Source organism: Corylus avellana, chromosome 6 (assembly GCF_965113065.1).
Source record: "Corylus avellana chromosome 6, dhCorAvel1.hap1.2, whole genome shotgun sequence".
NCBI classification, from domain to species: domain Eukaryota; kingdom Viridiplantae; phylum Streptophyta; class Magnoliopsida; order Fagales; family Betulaceae; genus Corylus; species Corylus avellana.
Genome location: NC_142495.1, coordinates 12911579 through 12929700, shown reverse-complemented (window position 1 = coordinate 12929700; position 18122 = coordinate 12911579). Strand labels below are relative to the sequence as shown.

The 18122-nt window shown below is 34.5% G+C and overlaps 1 protein-coding gene across 1 annotated transcript; it reads left to right on the top strand.

The window, feature by feature from the left end:
* The first annotated feature begins 8616 nt into the window (after positions 1-8616).
* Positions 8617-9313, top strand: LOC132187893 (uncharacterized). Its single transcript, XM_059602320.2, has 2 exons — positions 8617-9134; positions 9229-9313. The coding sequence occupies exons 1-2, from the start codon at positions 8617-8619 to the stop codon at positions 9311-9313; spliced, it is 603 nt and encodes a 200-aa protein (XP_059458303.2).
* Positions 9314-18122: the final 8809 nt, after the last annotated feature.

Genomic DNA, 18122 nt, shown 5'->3' with positions numbered 1-18122 from the left:
TACAATTAATAAAGATCAGAAGCTTATCTATATATATATAAGAGAGTATATGGGTTAAAGATGGACGGTTTTGATCCAATCTTCGATATGAGCAAGATAAGATTGGTGCGTTATGAACACCATCCTTTTTTATTTATTTATTTGAAACCTGTAACTGAAATTGGAAGTGTTGTCAATAAAAAAGTTACCATTAAATCACTTATAGCATAATCTTGACATATATTCTCTGACAACATTGATTAAGGTTCCATATACTCTTAAATTTCTTTTGACCACCGCTTGAAAAATCCTTTCAAAATGACACCACACAAGCTTTTTTATAAATTGAATTGTTAGGAAAATTTCTTTAATTCAATGGAGTAATGCTATAACTTTCTTTTGTGTTATTATAAATATGAGGTTGCTTTTAAAATTACAATTTGATCAAAATATAATAGTAATCAATCACATGCCCAACGATAATTTTGTAAGCCACGTCATACACAAGACTGACTTTTAGCATTACTTCTTTAAAAGTGTCATGTGTTTTTTAACATGTGAGAGCACTAATAGCTCATTCTTTAAATCTCATTCTCTTTCTTCATGGCTCGTTTGCTTCGTAAAATAGAATCTCGGAATGGAATGGTTATTCTAGCTATTCTTTCATTTCGTACCATACTATTCAATTTACAAAGAGCAATAGTTATTCTATGTTTTTCAAAAGAAATCCACATTGTTTTTATTTTTATTTTTTTTTAACTAAAATATTTTTAAAAAAAAATAAAAAATAGAATGAAATGAAATATGTGGGTGTCCGAACCACCCTCAAGAAGAGGCTGGCCATCCATAACAGAGCTGTAGTGGATGCTCATCGGTTTTGGTTGCCATTCTTGGGGCATTGTAGGTGGTCATGAAAATCGAAGAAGGCTTCAATTCTTAGGGTTTTAAGATGACCGTGGATGGCTTCCTATTTGCCGTTGATCTACAATAAAAGAGCTGAATGACTGAGAAAAATAAAAGAATATAACCATCAGAATATAGCTGGTCAGCAAAACAATACGATTAATGCACTTAAGAATATAGCCACTAGGAAAGTAATGACAAATGGATAAAGAATATTTAATTAATAGGGTAAAGCCCACTTAACCCCCTCAAACTACCACTTTAATAACAATTTACTCCAAAAACTATCAATTACGACAATTTACCCCCCTAAACTATCAAAACAATGACAATGTATCCCCCAATGCTAGCAAAATGACAAAATTACCCTTATAAAATTTTTAATAAGACAAAAATACCATTTAAATTTGAAAAAAAAAATAAAATTTTTGTATTTTTGTTTTTATTTTAGTAAGGGTAATTTCATTATTTTGTTAAAATTGGGGGTACATTGTCATTGTTTTGGTAGTTTTGAGGGTAAATTGTCGCAATTGATAGTTTATGAAGTAAATTGTCATTGGGGTGGTAGTTTGAGGGGGTTAAGTGGACTTTACCCTAATTAATATAAAGAAAGATAAGGAACCTATTTGGAGTAAGAAAATAAAAAGTAGTTTGACTCCATGTAATAAAAACTGCTGCTAGTTCTATGAGAAGCACATTTTTTTAATAGCATGTACTTCTCACATGTCTTCATTTTGAAATTGATATAAATTTTCTTCATATAAGAGTATTCATAATGGATACTTCAAATTTTAAAGAATAACATTTTTTTTTTTTTTTGGTATTTTGAATGACCACTTTTAAAAATACTCTATATTCCATTCTTTATTTCGGAGAAAAATTATTTTTTAAAAAAAAAAAAATATTTAGAGAATGAGGAATCATAAAGAGATGAAAGGAAGTTTAGTCTTTTATGTAGAAATATATGAAAGAAAAAAGAGAGAGCAGAAGCGGAAGCGGAAAGAAAGTAATGGGCTATATCTTATATATTGAAGTATGTTAATATTTAGGGTTAATAACTTTTTTAGCACCTAGGTTTGCAGTTTTTTATTTTTTTCCCTTAAGTTTCCAAAACAGTCAAAAATGGTACTTGACCTATGAGAAAGACGAAATTAATACATCTATTAGATTTCGTAAGAAAAAATTAATGATATGCCAAGTGTCACTCCCAAAATATGTCACGTGTCCTAAAAACTAAAAATAATAAAATAATAAAAAAAAAATTAAACCTAAAAATAAAAATAAAAATAAAAAAATTGAAAATTGCATGGGGTTGCCATTTTGGCCAATTGGGGTGGCCATTTTGGCCAGTGGGGGTGGCCGAAACCACCCCCAAAGCCCTGTGGCCCCTCTGGGGGTGGCTGGCCACCCTATGCAATTTTCAATTTTTTTTTTTATTATTATTATTATTATTATTATTAATTATTTTTAATTTTTAGGACATGTGACATATTTTGGAAGTGATACGTTGCAGATCGTTAATTTTCTCTCACTGAATCTAACGGAGGTATCAATTTCTTCTTTTCCCATAGGTCAGGTACCATTTTTGACTGTTTTGGAAACCTAGGGGAAAAATAAAAAACTGCAAACCCAGGTACTAAAAACGTTATTAACTCTAATATTTATTACAATGACCTCTATTTATAGAAAGGCTACGAGGGGTGAACAAGTAAATCCTAGAATAATTAAAGAATGAAATAAACCCTAATATAGAGAATATTTTCTAAATATTCTAACATCCCCTCAAACTCAAGGTGTAAGCTTAAGTTTGGAAAAGAAAATAAATTGATCTTGTAAGATTGTTGATGGCGATGCATGGAAAAAGTTGTGAGAGTTGACTGAAAAAGGCTGCCAGAGGTGGCTAAAAAAGGCTGCCGGTGATGGCTGGAAAAGGCTACCACGGGTTCCTGAAGGAGGCTATTGGAGTTGGCTAGAAAAAGGCTGTCAGCGTTGGCTAAAGGTGATGCTAGAGTTGGTCAGAAGTGGGTGCTGGAAAATGGCCAGAGAAGGCTTCTAGGAAAAGCTATCCGAGTTGGGCGGAAATTCGCCTAAGGTAGCTACAAAAAAGTGACCGGAGGAGGTTATCAAAGTTGGCTGGAAAAGGTTGCTGAAATCAGTAGCCAGTTGTGGTCAGACTTGGCAAGCGATAGTGGATGGGGGAGACCGATACTGGTGATGGCTGTCAATTGTGCGCCGATGGGCCACTAAATGGGCCAGTGAGCTTGGATGGTGTGTGCTGATGCACAAATTTAATTATACTCGTAAGCGTACGAGTTGTGTGCAATATAGCATGTGTGCAAGTGCAAGGTCGATCCACAGGGAATTTTGTTGTGTAAATCAATCTCTATTTAAACTAATCCTATTTTAACTTAGTTCCGAAGTTTGAGTAATTTTGTCGTGCAAAATAAAAATAAAAATAAACTAAAATTAAAACTGATTAAATGGAATGATAAAAAGGTACTAAGGTTTTTAGAATCCACCTTACCAAATTAAAGCATATATTCTCATGTTTTAGTTCATAAATCCGACAAACAATTAAACCCTATGCATGTTCTATTGTTCCTATTGAAAGATTCATTGAATCCATCCATTTGACAAAAGACAATGCATATCTAATTTAGTTCAAAAGATCCAATGTATCTATGCTTTACACAAAAGACAATGGATATCCAAAGTAAATCAAAAGATGCAATGTATCCATCGGATGAAACACAATAAATATCCAACTTCGGCACAATCAAACACAATTTTGTCACATAATTGAATTGAAACGAACATACATTAAATTAAGGTCAGAATTGTACAAACAAACATGAAAACATAAAACTAATCAATGGTGATGCTTCATCTTCAACCTTAGTTGAAGGTTTTATCCTTTTATGATAACAAAATACATAATCAAATCAGTTGAAATCATAACAAACGTAAAACTTACAACGGAAAACGTCCAAAAAGCTCAAGAACAACTCTAGGTCGAAAATAGGCTCTAAACGGCGCCTCCCAACGTGTGTTTACAATAGAAAAATATGCTATAAATAATAAAATTCTAGGGTTTCGGCGCTACCAAGTCAGTGTAAGTGCGCTCGATCACACTCGGGGTGCGCTCGAGCGAGCGCACTCGGGTCTTCAGGGCTACTGCGGTGTAGCACTTGGGCGCTGCGTGTCCAGGTGATTCCGCGAGTGCGCTCGATCGTAGTCTCTCTACGCTCAAGCGCACGTCTAGAGAATGCTTCTTCTTCACTTCCTCAATTTCCTCGCACATTTCCACACCAAAGACCACAGTTTTCTCTCAATGACCTGCAAAACACTAAAACACCAAAACTAACCAAAAACATCAGAAAATAACAAAGTTAAGGTTTTAACAAATACAAGTTAAGGGGCTCAAATATGCGACATTTGGCACTCATCATGTGCCTTTGGCCAATGAGCTTGGATGTTGTGGGCTTCTAGTCAGTTTGGCTTGAATCTGAGTGAACTGGGGCAAGATGTTAGGGTTTATGCCCTGAATCCCAATGATCTTAGATCCATGATGACATTAAACGCTTGTAATAAATTTATGTTTTTATTCATTGATTAAATCATTTTTGAGCATATGACATATATACATTGTCATTTACATGCATATTATCAATAGTTTATCATGCATGTGAAATGTCATAAGGACGACATTAGATATGGCTATGGGTGTGAGTAACGTTGTTGTCACATAAGGTCTTAGTCCATAAATCCATGTATCCTTAAAGATATAAAGTTCGTAGCCGGTAAATGGAACTGGAACAATTTTATTTTGAGTAAGACTGTTACAAATCGAATTTTGGTGATCTACCTTAATCAAGCAAAGCGGGGCCTTCAGATTGATGTGTAGGTGCTGAGACCCTAAAGCACTAAATGGACCAAGGAGTTATCTTTTCATAAAAATATTGTCTATTGAGAAAATGACAATAAACTCCTTACATACTACTTTGGACTTTGATTCTAAATTCTGAAGGAATTATGGACTCAAATGTTTTGTGTAGATTACTTTGATGTATCACCGAGTGAGACCTATCATTGGTCAAACTAAACCTCAATGCATTGGATAATCGCATGAAACATTGTGGGAAAGCAATTTCTACAAAGAAATCCACATCATTTTTTAGGTAGACAAAGAGATAGGAAATTTTCCCTTGAGATAGATTTTATGGATACTATTCTCAAGTCTATGGTCATAGCATTTTGATTGGCATACCAATATATATGTGCGTGTGCATGTGCGTGTGCGTGCATGTGACTCAAAGAAAAAATGTAGAGAATTAAGTTGCAGTATTATTAGCCTAAATTCTACTACGGAAGATTTCATGGAGGAATCATAAATCAACACTAAGTAAGTCAAAGGGATTCATTGTTTAAACAAAATATTTATTGGAGTGCAGTCACAATTATTTAATGAAATTAATTATGATTAAAATATTATCGCGTAAAGAATGTCAGGAAGACATGATTAATATCTAAGCAAATAATTATTTTTCCCTTTAGGTCCCTCACATAGCTGATATAAATTAACCATATAAAAGGCTTTCTTCTTTATTGGGTTAAATATTTTATTTATTTAAAATATGGGCTAGAGAATATTTAAGGTTGGGCTTGGGATAAAACCCATGAACCTTAAATAAAGCATGAGGGCATAAGGCTAGGGAAAAATTCCCTAGTCTTATTCGTTGGATTGCAAAAGAAAGGGCTTGGGATTAAATCCCAGGCCCAGGCTCTAAAGGCAGGAGCCGCATGTCCCAGGGAGAATCTCTCCCTGGCCCATGCGGCAAGGGGGTGGAGGCTAGGGGAAACCCTAGCCGTCCACCCCTCTCTCCTTGTCCTACTTGGACTCTTTTTTTGCTCCTTGTCCCACATTACTAAGATCTAAAAAGTCTCTCCCCTGCTAAGCCTATAAATAGAGAAGAGCCTAAGGCTTTCAAATCATCCCATCAAGTTCTCTTGATACATAGTTTTCATAAACTTTCTGAAAATTATTAGGGGTAACTTCACTTTAATCCATGAATTACCATGCGATTTGAGAATACCCCCCCTCCCCCCCCCCCCCCCCCCCAAAAAAAAAAGTATAAAACCTCTCAATTTGAACCCCTGAACTTTCAATTACAGTCAATTTAAACTCTTCTGTTAGATTTTAAACGTTAAAAATGAGAAATTTTAACCCACACTGGGTCTTGTCCAAAGACCCACCGCTGGTTAACAGACCCACAGCTGGGTCTAGCCAGGACCTAGCTGTGGGTCAGCAGACCCACGCTGGGTCACGGCCAGACCCGCGTGGGTCTAGCCTGACCCACAGGTCTTTTTTTCTTTTTTCTTTTTTTTTTTCTTAAAAAAAAAACGAAATTCAAGGATATTTTGGTCTTTTTAGGTATTGTCGTGAGAAGTTAACGGCTAAATCTGATGAAGGGGTTCAAATTGACTGCAACTGAAAGTTCAGGGGTCCAAATTGAGAGGTTTTGAACATTGGGGGGTCTTCACAAATTGTGTCAGGGGTCTAATGTGAAGTTACCCCAAATTATTAAGTTCATTGTGTTAGCTCGTGAGGAGCAAAATTTTAAGATTTGAAGAGCCAAGTAAGAGCCCATACTCTTTTGGTGATAATAAGTCATTGGTGAGACGATCTATTGGTTACAATCTATTGCGTTCTTGGAGAAGAAAAAGAAAAGTTCTTTGCTCATAGCCAAGGCGTGGCCGTAGATCTTCGAGTAAGTTATTCTTGTTCTTGCTATTTGTCGAAATAGCAAAATGTTCTTCATAAAGTTTTATTGGGCATAGGAATATGATTTCTTCTGCTACACAAGTTTTGATTTGCATACGTATTTCCAACAATTGGTATCAGAGACAACTTTATTGGAAACATGATGAAGAACAAAAACTGTTTTTCTTGTTTTCATTGTTGAAATTCGGAATTTATCCAAGGCTCTCCAAAGATTGAAAAAATTGGTTATAAACTGGAACATGTTCTTGAATATGTTAGGATCTAAACTAGAAAATTGCAAGTCGTTTGGAGTTCGTTTGTTATTTTTAATTAAATTTTGCAATCAGAACAAAGTTGCAGTTTTTACTGCAAGGCCTATAGGTATTATGATTTTTTCTAGTACTTATGGGTAAGTCATAAAAATTTTTTGAGACTTGTTCCTGCTTGAAAAATTTGTGGTTGGCACGATGGTTTGAACGGATCTTTATTTTGAGTTAAATCGAAAGAGTTATGAGCAGTTGAACATTCTTCGACGAATTTGGAAACAGAAATCCTGCAAGCAATTTTGGGTTGTAAAAATCTATTTTGTGTGATATTCAAAATTTATAGAAATTTGATTATAAAATGTGTTGTATATATGATACAATGGTTTGGGGACACAAAATAAAAATTTTACAAGATTGATTTCATGGAGTTTTGAATATTCTTGAAAATTGTATTTCATGTTTGTGTCAAAAGAAGCATGAAATTGTTCAAAGTTTTCTAAAGAATTCTTTAAACAACAATAAATGGTTTTATTCATTTAAAATCATTTGATTGTTGATGGGTTATTGTAACGATTGAAAAATCATACAAATGTGGTGTCATGGTTGAAAAACCACAATACCACATAAAAAGCTAATTATGTGTTTGGCATAATTAAGGCAATTCGACATATCAATCATGAATTTGATTCATGGATTAAACGTTTCCTTGGTAACTATAGTTCATGGTAAGATTCTCCTAATGTAGATAGTATGAAATATTACATAGTTAATAGATAAATTATCAATTTCTTTAGAGATTGATGTTTGACCTATTAAACATCAAGAAATATGAATATAGTTATATTCCTAAATTGGTTAGGAAAAGTTGTTTCTTTTGAAATAAATGTGACAAGGTCTAAGTTGTAAAGGGATTGCAACTCCTGGAAAAACCCATAAGTTTTTAAAATATCAAGTGAAAGAATCAAATATGAATCTAGCAATCTTCGTCATAAGTCTATCGTAAATGATGAAGTAAACGGCACCTCACCTTGGCCATGGGCCCTGCTTCATAAGAAGGGTGTCATCTTACTTCATGGATTATGAGTAGATTTCTGAAAGGATAGAGGAGACTGATTAAGCATTGATGGCGACCACATCAATGTGGATTTAATAAAACGATTAGGTCAAATATAATTGACAGTGAAACACTTGACTGGTCTAAGATATTAATCTCCCAAAGGAGCTATGTTATCTTGAGACTAGAGACTACAAAACATGTTGTTCATCAATGGGGTAATAACATTAATGATGAGATGTCAGTCTCACCTAAGTCCAGGTAATTAAGGACACCTCGCCTTGGCCATGGGCCCTGCTCCCTACAAAGGGTGTTTTTAATTATAGGATTTAGCAGCCAAAGCTTTTAAATGCTATATGTTTTGATTGGGTTTACATATCTTATTTATTGCTTAAAAATCATATGTCTAATACATGGTCAAAATCAAAATATTTTTTCAGAAACAAAAATGTCTTCATTCATCCCATTCTCCACTATTTTAAATCAAAATAAGCTTATAGGTCCGAATTACATTGACTCGAAACGTAATCTAGACATTGTGCTCACTGCTAAGGGGCACAAATTTGTGCTGACCGAGGCTTGTCCAAATGAGCCAGTTGCTAAGGCATCTAAGGATGAAACAACGATTTATTCCCTGGATGAAATTCGATGAGATGACCAAGTGTTACGTTTTGGCTTCAATGTTAAACGTAATCCAACATCAACTTCAAGATGTGAATCATGCTGCGTACATGATGACTATCTTGAAAGAGATGTTTGGAGAGCAGAGTCATGCTACTAAGTTAGACACGATGATAACTTTTTTGAACACAAAAATGGCTAAAGGAACTCTAGTAAGGGAACATTGTTTGGCCATGATAGTCATGCTTAATACATTGGAGGTGCTGGGTGTTGAGATTGATGGGGAATCTCAGGTAGATGTGATTCTACACTCCCTGCCAAATTCTTTCAATCAGTTACGGCTAAATATGTTGATGAACAAAAATGAATACACTTTGGCAAAATTGATGAATGAGTTAATCGCAGCGGAAGACATCCTAATGTCCAAAGTCATAGTTAACTATGCTTCTCGTTCTGGACCAAAAGGATTAAAGAAGCATAAGCAACTTAAACCAGTTGGCAAACCAATTGTCAAGAGGCTTAAGAAAGTTGGTGATAAGTGCCAAATATTGTATATTTGAGCCCCTTAATTTGCATCCATTAATCCTTTAATTGTATTATAACATAATGTTTTGTATTAGTTATATGATTTTAGTGTTTTGCAGGTTGCTAAGGGAAAATTATGGATTTCATGTGAGAAAAGCAAATGCTAGAAAAAGCCACTTAGGAGTTAAGGATCGAGCCCAGTAGAAAGATGCTCAAGCGCATAAGCGCTCTAGCATAGTCTATCAGTGCTCAAGCGCCTGCACCGTAGGAAGGCACCCTACAAGAACGAGTGCACTCGAGCGCACTCAGGCCTCAGCCAGCACTCGAGCGCACGCATCAGTTCCAGAAAATCTGCCCCATTCACTCAAGCGCCGATTTTGGGAAGAAAAAAAAAACCCTAAAAAAGGCGAATATAAAGAAAAAGAAAGAAGAGGAGAGAGATGCTGTAGAGGACGAAAAACCAAAGAAGAGATAAGAAGTTTTAGGGTTTTCTTGCTTTTGTGCTCTCAATTGGGTGTTTTATTTTGTAAGCTTCTCAAAACTCCATGGATTCAATTATCTTTGTCATCTTTTTCACTTCCATGAGAAGCTAAACTCTCAACTAAAGTTGAGGATGAAGCCTCACCAATGAATACCAACCATATTGTCATGTAATTTTATACGTTCCAAATATATAAGTGTTTTATGTTTCAAATGTTCTACTTCAATTCAATTAGTGGAATAATTTCATTTAATTGATTGCTTGGATTTTCATTTGTCAGTATATTAGATATTCATTGTGATTCATTTTACGGATATATTGGATGATTTAGTTTGAGTTGGGTATCCATTGTGATTCGTTGTGCAAACAGATACATTGGATGATTTAATTTGAATTGGGCATCCATTGTGATTTTTGCCATAGAAGGATACATCGGTTGATTTAATTTACATTTTACATGCTTAAGATTTTTATTGCACATAACAATTTTGATGAGAATCAAGAGTGTTATGTAGAGAATTTCGGATGTATGGATGACCATGAGAATACGTTGCTATGATTTGGTGAGTGTGAATTCCAAAAACCTTAGTACTTTATCAATTGATCAATTTCATTTTGTCTATTGTATGCTCTTTATTTTATGTTCAAAAAATCACTCATCTTTCGAAACTAGGTTAAGATTTAGTTGGTCTAGATACATTTGGTTTTCATTAAATACAATTCCCTATGGGATGGATGATAAGTATTAAAATATATGTATTTTAGCTCCTTAAATTATATTTGTTAAATCCTTAGTTTTGTTAGTTTGTGCTATTTTATTTCGTTTATGTGTTTTATGTGTTTTTATAGGTTTTTGGAAGAAAATGAAGCATTTCTGGAAGTATCGGGCTTAAAGAGCAAAATTGGGAAAGTTAGAGGTTTTGATAGTGCGATCGATCACAGTGGACCTGTGCTCGAGCGCACTACCAGAGAATGTCCAAACGAGCACAGGCTTGCACTCGTGCGCACAAGAAGAAGGCTTGATCACAGACCTGCGATCAAGCACACATGGCCGCGATCGAGCGCACCTGTGCGTGAAAAGCAAGGCAACAGCTGCCCTATTTTGGAAAGTGCCCTTTTTCACCCCAACTAGGGTTTTCAAAACTCTAGCCAAACTAGGATGCAAAAGCTACGATTGTTAGGGTTTCTAGAGTGTTCCTAAGTCCTATAAATAGACCTTTAAGCCAATAGAATAGATACACAATTTCAAGGAGAAGAATTGGAGGCACTTCAAGCTCAAGTTTTTGGGTTTATTCTTTTCCTTTCTATTTTATTTTATGAAGATGTTTAACATCAAACTTATGTGTAACTAAACTTCTTAGTAGGACTAGATTGAAGTCCTAATTATGTTTATTTAATATTTCAATATTGGCACATTTGTGATAATGATATTGTGATGCTTAACTTGATTAATTCATGTTTTATTGAATTCCTCATATGTGTGTGCCTGATCAACATATGCAAGTGGTATGGATTAGTTATTTCAGTCAATTTGGATGATCGAGTCCTAGGCTTAATAGAGTAACAAAAGAATTCCTCACGGGTTCTTGGGTTAATTAACATGGAAAACCGGGAGTAGACACCCATGCTCTAGGTTCCATGTGTTTGTCGATTTCCACAGATTTATACTTTCTTCAAGAAAAACTTAGTAGACTCCCATGCTAAATCCTTTAAAAAAGAAAAGAATTAGACACACATACCCTTAGGTTGACAAACATTAGGTATTCATAATATGATTAAAGCATTGACATATTGTTATATTATTTGAGCATGATTAGTGGTGGATATCAAAGCCATACCTTTATCTTTATTAACTCAAAAATCAATCTTTGCTTTGTTTTAATTACGAAATTTATTTTAAGCAAAATTTATGGTAATCCTCGTGGGAATGATCTCGTACTTGCACCCTATACTACTATTTTGATCTTGTGGACTTGCGAGTTAAACGTACATTTATTTTCCTATTAATTTAGGTAGATATTTGCACAACAATCGACCTTGCACTTGCAACACTATATTGCAAAATGATTCGTTTACTCTCGAGTACATTAAAATTTACACAACAGTGGGCAAATAGGCAAAAGGCAAGGAGAGTGGAAATTGTCATCACTGTGATAAGCCTAGGCACTAGAAGAAAGAATGCCCTAAGTATCTTGCTTCCGTAGGTCAATGTAATGTATATTCCTTTTTGGTTGAAACATGTTTAGTTGCGAATACACCAAATTCCTCGTATGTGGATTCGCAATCAACTAATAATGTTTGCAATTCATTGCAGGGGTTCTAGGAAACCAGGCAACTGAATGAAGGAGAGATGTACTTGACACTAGGAGATGGAACGAGGGTTATGGTACACTCCATTGGAATTGTTAAACTATGTTTTGAATCAAAGTTTTTAATATTGCCAAACTGTCTTTATGTTCCCAACATTCCCAGAAATTTAATTCCTACTACTTATTTGGGTAAACATGGGTGTTCCACTATTTTGAAGAATACTGTGATAATAAAGAAAGTTAATCGTATTATCTGTTCTGGTGTTATCAATGATGGTTTATATATTATAACTCCTAATAAATATGTAGTTAACAATTCTATGTTAGAACCAGCTCATATTTCTTTATCATTAAAAAGAAATTCTTCTTCTACTAATGAAGCATATCTTTGGCATCTACATCTTGGGCATTTTAACCTAAATATGGTTCAAAGACTAGTTAATAATGGACTTCTAGATCCATTGGCATTAAACAATTATCCAGTTTACTGTAGAGGATAAGTGGGTCGCTTGTCTAGTACACAGGAATGTCAAGTGCATAGGTTTTGTAAGTCTTTGACATTGTGTAATTTCTCGTTATTCTATTGTGAAGTAATTTCCTGGGTTTATGATATATCATAAGCAATAATTGTGAAAGAGAAACTAACACACGTTGAAAGAGAATAGAAACCGATAAAATTATTGATCAAAAGCTCTTTATTCTATTACAACTTATAGTAATTCATAATGAAACCCTAAAGCTACTAAAGGATAAATCTCCCAACAAAGAAAATAAAAAAAAGAAGCAGAATATAATAATTATGGGATTACTTGGGCACAAAGGATTTCCAAATATATGGAAATAATTGGTGCTGAAGAAAGACTAATAATGAGAATCTGGTAGATGGAAAATCAGGAGAATTAAAGAAATATGTTATGCAGAATATCTTCTAAAACACAATATGTCAATTAATCTCTTCTTTCCTAATTGGACTTCATTCTTGATGAGTAATTAATTAATTATTGTCCGATGGCCCCGACAGATCGTTCAATCTGTTGACTTGTCCTACATCATTCTCCTCTACTTCAGAAAAACTTATCCACGAGTTACTGTCCATGTATAGGGCTTATTTGGGGAATGAGACTTGAGCAATTTGCCAATATTGATCTTCTTCCTTCTTCGAAACGGTACATTCTTGGCCCCCTTCAGTATATTGTTGGCTTTAATTGGGATCTGAATATTGCACCTTTGTATCAACACTGTGTTTCCTTCTCGACGGATTTGGACCGTGCAGGGTATCTACTTGAATCTTGCTCACATCTGAGGACATTTTTACCTCCTCCCTCTCATCATTTTCTGCTTCCACTTGACCCTTATGGCGGCAAAGTGAGAGGGAGGTCTTTGCTGTCTCCTTAGCACCATCGACAAGCTTTGTATAGCTGAGGATAAGGAGTTTTGTGCTCTTTCCTTCCGCTCTGGTGCAAGTGACAGTTACTGCAAAACACAAGTGATATGTTCTTTTTTATTGGGTTCGAAATACTCACCAATAACATAGTCACTTTGGTTTCTGGGATGAATCCCGTTGTCTTCTCCATAAGGATCCACATCATTTTTTGTTGTAACAACGATGATGGCACTATGTTGCGTTTTGTCCTCCTTGCCTTTTTCCACGGCACCAACTCCAGTATTTTCTCCTTGTTGGCCTTTTATGATTTCCATACCTTCTTCAAAGGGAACCGCTTCCTCCTCCACTGCATCCAGCATTGGGTGTGCGCAGGTGTGGTTATCATCATTAGAGCCTTTGCTTTGAGGTGGTTCAATTGGGCTAGTTGGGGTGTTGATGTCACCTTTGCCTCCCAGAACTTGATCGTTATGGGGTAATTGTTGTTGAGGCAGTGGTGAATGGGCATCTACTTGTAACGCCCCGAAAATTTAATTAACTGGTAATTAATTATCAAGCGTGTCCCAGACTTAACCATAAAACTGGTAAGTCCACAAGGATCTATTTTCCTCAATCAGAGTAATTAAGTAGGGAAAGTCCATAAATTTATTTTAATCTGTAAGTATGTGTCATTATAATCAGAGCATTACTAAAACCTCACTATCAGTTGAGTCATCAATTATACATGATACTACAAAGAATAGTTGCACCCTCTTAAAATATACAAATACATCTCACATGATAGATATCACAAATAACCTTCGAAGTTCTAGGATGGGTTTTCAAGTCATAACTCAATCAATACCTTTACATCGAACGGCCGCATCTGCCTCCAAGTCCGGTCTACTCAACCCTAGCTAGCCCCTCTATAAACCGCGTTCATCCTCCTTTGGTGTAATAAAGTAAGGGGTAAGTCCGACAACTTAGAAAGTATGTAATCTCGTGCTAGTGTGTGACAATGAGCAGTTTATATCCAGATAAAAAGGTTAAGCATGGATATCATTATTCACAAAATATTCATTGAGATGCCTTCACAATATTATAGCTTTAACAATATTAACCAAGCCCTTACTTTGTTTCCAAATTTTCATAACATAGCTTACTCTATTTAACCCCCAGAGTAAGGTTGTGCTTGTCTTGCACATCACCTTTCGGCAAGGACTGGTCCGCTCATTCCCTTTCTACGGAACCCTATTAGCCTAACCCCCTTTACTTAGGGTTAACGACTTACGAGGCCAGAACCAACAAATAGTGTGTTGCACTGCCTCCAATCATATACACATAACACACACACGGTACCCGTGTCACCATATTTGTTACATCATAAATAGCATCACATCACATATAATATTATCAAATAGCAACATAAACAATTCATGCATATTTTCGAGACAAGAATTATAAAAATAGCTCATGTCACACTTTTCATGCATAAAATGGCATTTTATTTAGTTCAAGAGATAACCCGGTTTTGTCTTTGAAAAGATTATGTATAAAATGCACTGGGTCATTATTTATGAAAATACTAAACACAAGATAGCCTACTTACCTTGATCCTCAAATTCTCTTTCGACACACCCCAATGTGTAGCATTCTATAATTGTGGTCGATCCCTTGAAAACCCTCTTGGAGTCTTTATATAAAAACCCTACATTAGCGTCACATACTACCCTAGTTAGAATAATCCCATATACAACCCCTTCAAGGACCCTAAACCTCAGCACAATCGCAACCCCTAGACACAAGCAACTCCTAGAATCATCATCGGTCTCTAGGGCTGTAAACGAGCCGAGCTTGGGCGAGCCATGGCTCCTCAAGCTCAGCTCGTGAAAATAGTTAATGAGCTCAAGCTCGTCTTGAGCTCGTGACGGGTTTGAAATCACCAGCGTCGCTCGGCTTGCCAAGAATAATTTATTGTGTGAGATCGAGCTCGAGCTCAACTCTTAGACAAGCCGAGCCCCTTATCGGGTACCTGGCTCGCAATGCATAAAATATTTTTTAAAAAATTAATAAATTAAAGGAAAAAATTCACTTTACCCCCCTGAAGTTTCAGGAGTTTTTCAATTCGAACCCAATATTTAAAAATTGGCAATATGCCCCCTAATGTTTCAAAAATTTTCAATTCAAACCCTCCGTTATTAATTTCTGTCTAATTGGACGAAAATCAACCCATGTGCGTCTCGCGTGGGATTTTGATGCCTTCTATTCCAATTTTTACCTCATTAAAACCTATGAAATTACGTAATTACCTTCATTAAAACCTATAAAATTTAAGGTAATTACGTAATTTCATAAGTTTTAATGAGGGCAAAATTGGAATAGAGGGTATCAAAATCTCACATGAGACGCATGTGGGATGATTTCCATTCAATTAGACGGAAATTAGTAACGGAGGGTCTGAATTGAAAATTTTTGAAACATTAGGGGGTACATTGCCAATTTTTAAACATTGGGGTTCGAATTGAAAAACTCCTGAAACTTCAAGGGGTAAAGTGAATTTAACTCTAAATTAAAATTAACAAAAAGAATGGATAACAAAAATTATATATATAAAACTAATTTTAATCAAATTCTCTAAAACCACATTACAACTTACAACTAACAAGACAAACATCTACAATTACAACTCCAAAATTATCCAAAAACAGTTACATCAAATATGAAATAGTATTACAAAAAAACCTAATAAACATTTATAATATTATTATGATATATTGATATGCAATTACAAATCAAATTTAAAAAAACTTACAATCACTTTACATTTTGCAAATGAAATACAAACACAATCTTTACTAAACAAGTGAAGACAACAAATAAAAAGTTCAATTTGCAAATGAAATCTTGAAATCCACAACATAAGCAGCTTTTGGTAGAAAAAAGAAGTGGGGGGACTGAACAGCAAACATTAGCATTAGCAGTCTGGTAAAACCGCAGAAGGCAATGCCTCCACAGATCCATCATGTCCCAAGAACTTGCTTCCTTCCTGCTTAAGTTTAGATAATAATTATAAAGGTAATCCCCTTTCCTTCACAAAAGTGCCAATTTTATTTGCCGTCTCAATTGTTAAACTATTCTCCTCAACCTAGCAATAATTAACACATGACCAACCATACAAAAATTTATCCAATTCTAAAACATGGAATACATAACAAAAGTTATCAAACCAACATATTTACAAAAAAAAAAAAATGATGATCATAGAAATATCCTTAAATTAGTGAAATTGCAATAACTAGGTCCACCATCATTCACAATAATTATGTTAGAAGTCGGTAAGAAATCAAAAGATCGTATAACATTACTATGGAAATGAATTTTTTATCATTAGATCATTTCTACATGGTTTCAAAGCCCTCACCCAAAGTAGCAGTAGGGCAGGCCTCAGTCACCTATATACAAAAGATAACACCATATGCATACAAGTGTTCTTACCATGTACTTTTTTTAAAAAAAGTGTCCTTATCATCTCTTTTTTTATTTGCTCAAAAGATTGCTAACTTCTGGTGGTTCAATTTTATCTATGGAAGAATAAAACAGAAAGCAATTAACATTTATATATAATTCTAGCAACATGTTGCACCATCTTTTTTTTTTTTTTTACTATTAAGATACAAAAGCAAACTTAAATATATGATTGACAAAAGATTTGAGTCATTTGACTATTCAAAAGCTTACTTTGCTGTTAAAATTCCAATCAATGCCACTGCTAGCTTTGAGGTTCAGAAGCACCAAGGTAGCAACATACAAATTTTCAAATTAGCAAGGCTGCAATTTGCAAATGAAAGAAAAACAATAAATTTTGAAACCAGCATGTAATCAAAACCCAAAAATTTCAAACCAACAAGGCAGCAGCTAGCAAGGCAGGAACTTCAACAACTTCAACATTTTCTCAATAACCTGAATACATAAAAAATAAAAAATAAATAAAAAAATAAAAAGGTTTAATATATTTTTACTCTCTTGCATTAATTAGTCAATGTGAAGAAACTTCATTTGATTAAAATGTCAAGGGAGGTATGATTTAATTACAAAATTTAATTTGCCACATCGTTAAAAATGAATTAACCTCAAGTCCCCAACTCCAAGCCTTCATGTCTTCAAAAAAATTTTAACACATAAATCATAAATCACATGATTGATATAACAATAACAAATCAAAAGTGCAATAACATTAACATCTACATATTAATAATTAATCTAATAACTAAAAATCCAAACAATCATTGAATTAATCAAAACCTAAATTTTCAAACCAGCAAGGCAACAAGGCAGGAATTCGGCAAGGCAACAACTTCAGCAACTTAAAATTTTTTCTGAATAACCTAAATACACACTAGTACTACAAATTTTCTAAATAACCTGAATACACATTTAAACTAAATAACATGTGATTGATATTACATAACAATAACCATCAAAAGTGCAATAACAAATGAAATCCACAAAATATGCAGTTCAAGTTGTTCAAGAGACAACGGTCATATTAAAATATGCAGTTCAGCAATCAGCACAACAGACCTATTACTTCAAACCAGCAATCTCCACTTCATATTCCCCCTAATTTTAGACAAATATAGAATTAGAAATATTTAGTGCTTTGTAAATGCAAAAGAAAGCAATAATCATTAATTAGGAAGTCATACATTACCTTAGACAACAAAAAAACCTTTGGACCTTTAGTCTTCATGTCTTCAACACTTCAAGAAAATGATAGTCTTCAACTAAAGTCCCCAAACAGAATATACTATTAAATTACAGAAGTTCTACAAGTTAATCAAAATTAAAATGATATTCCGCTGG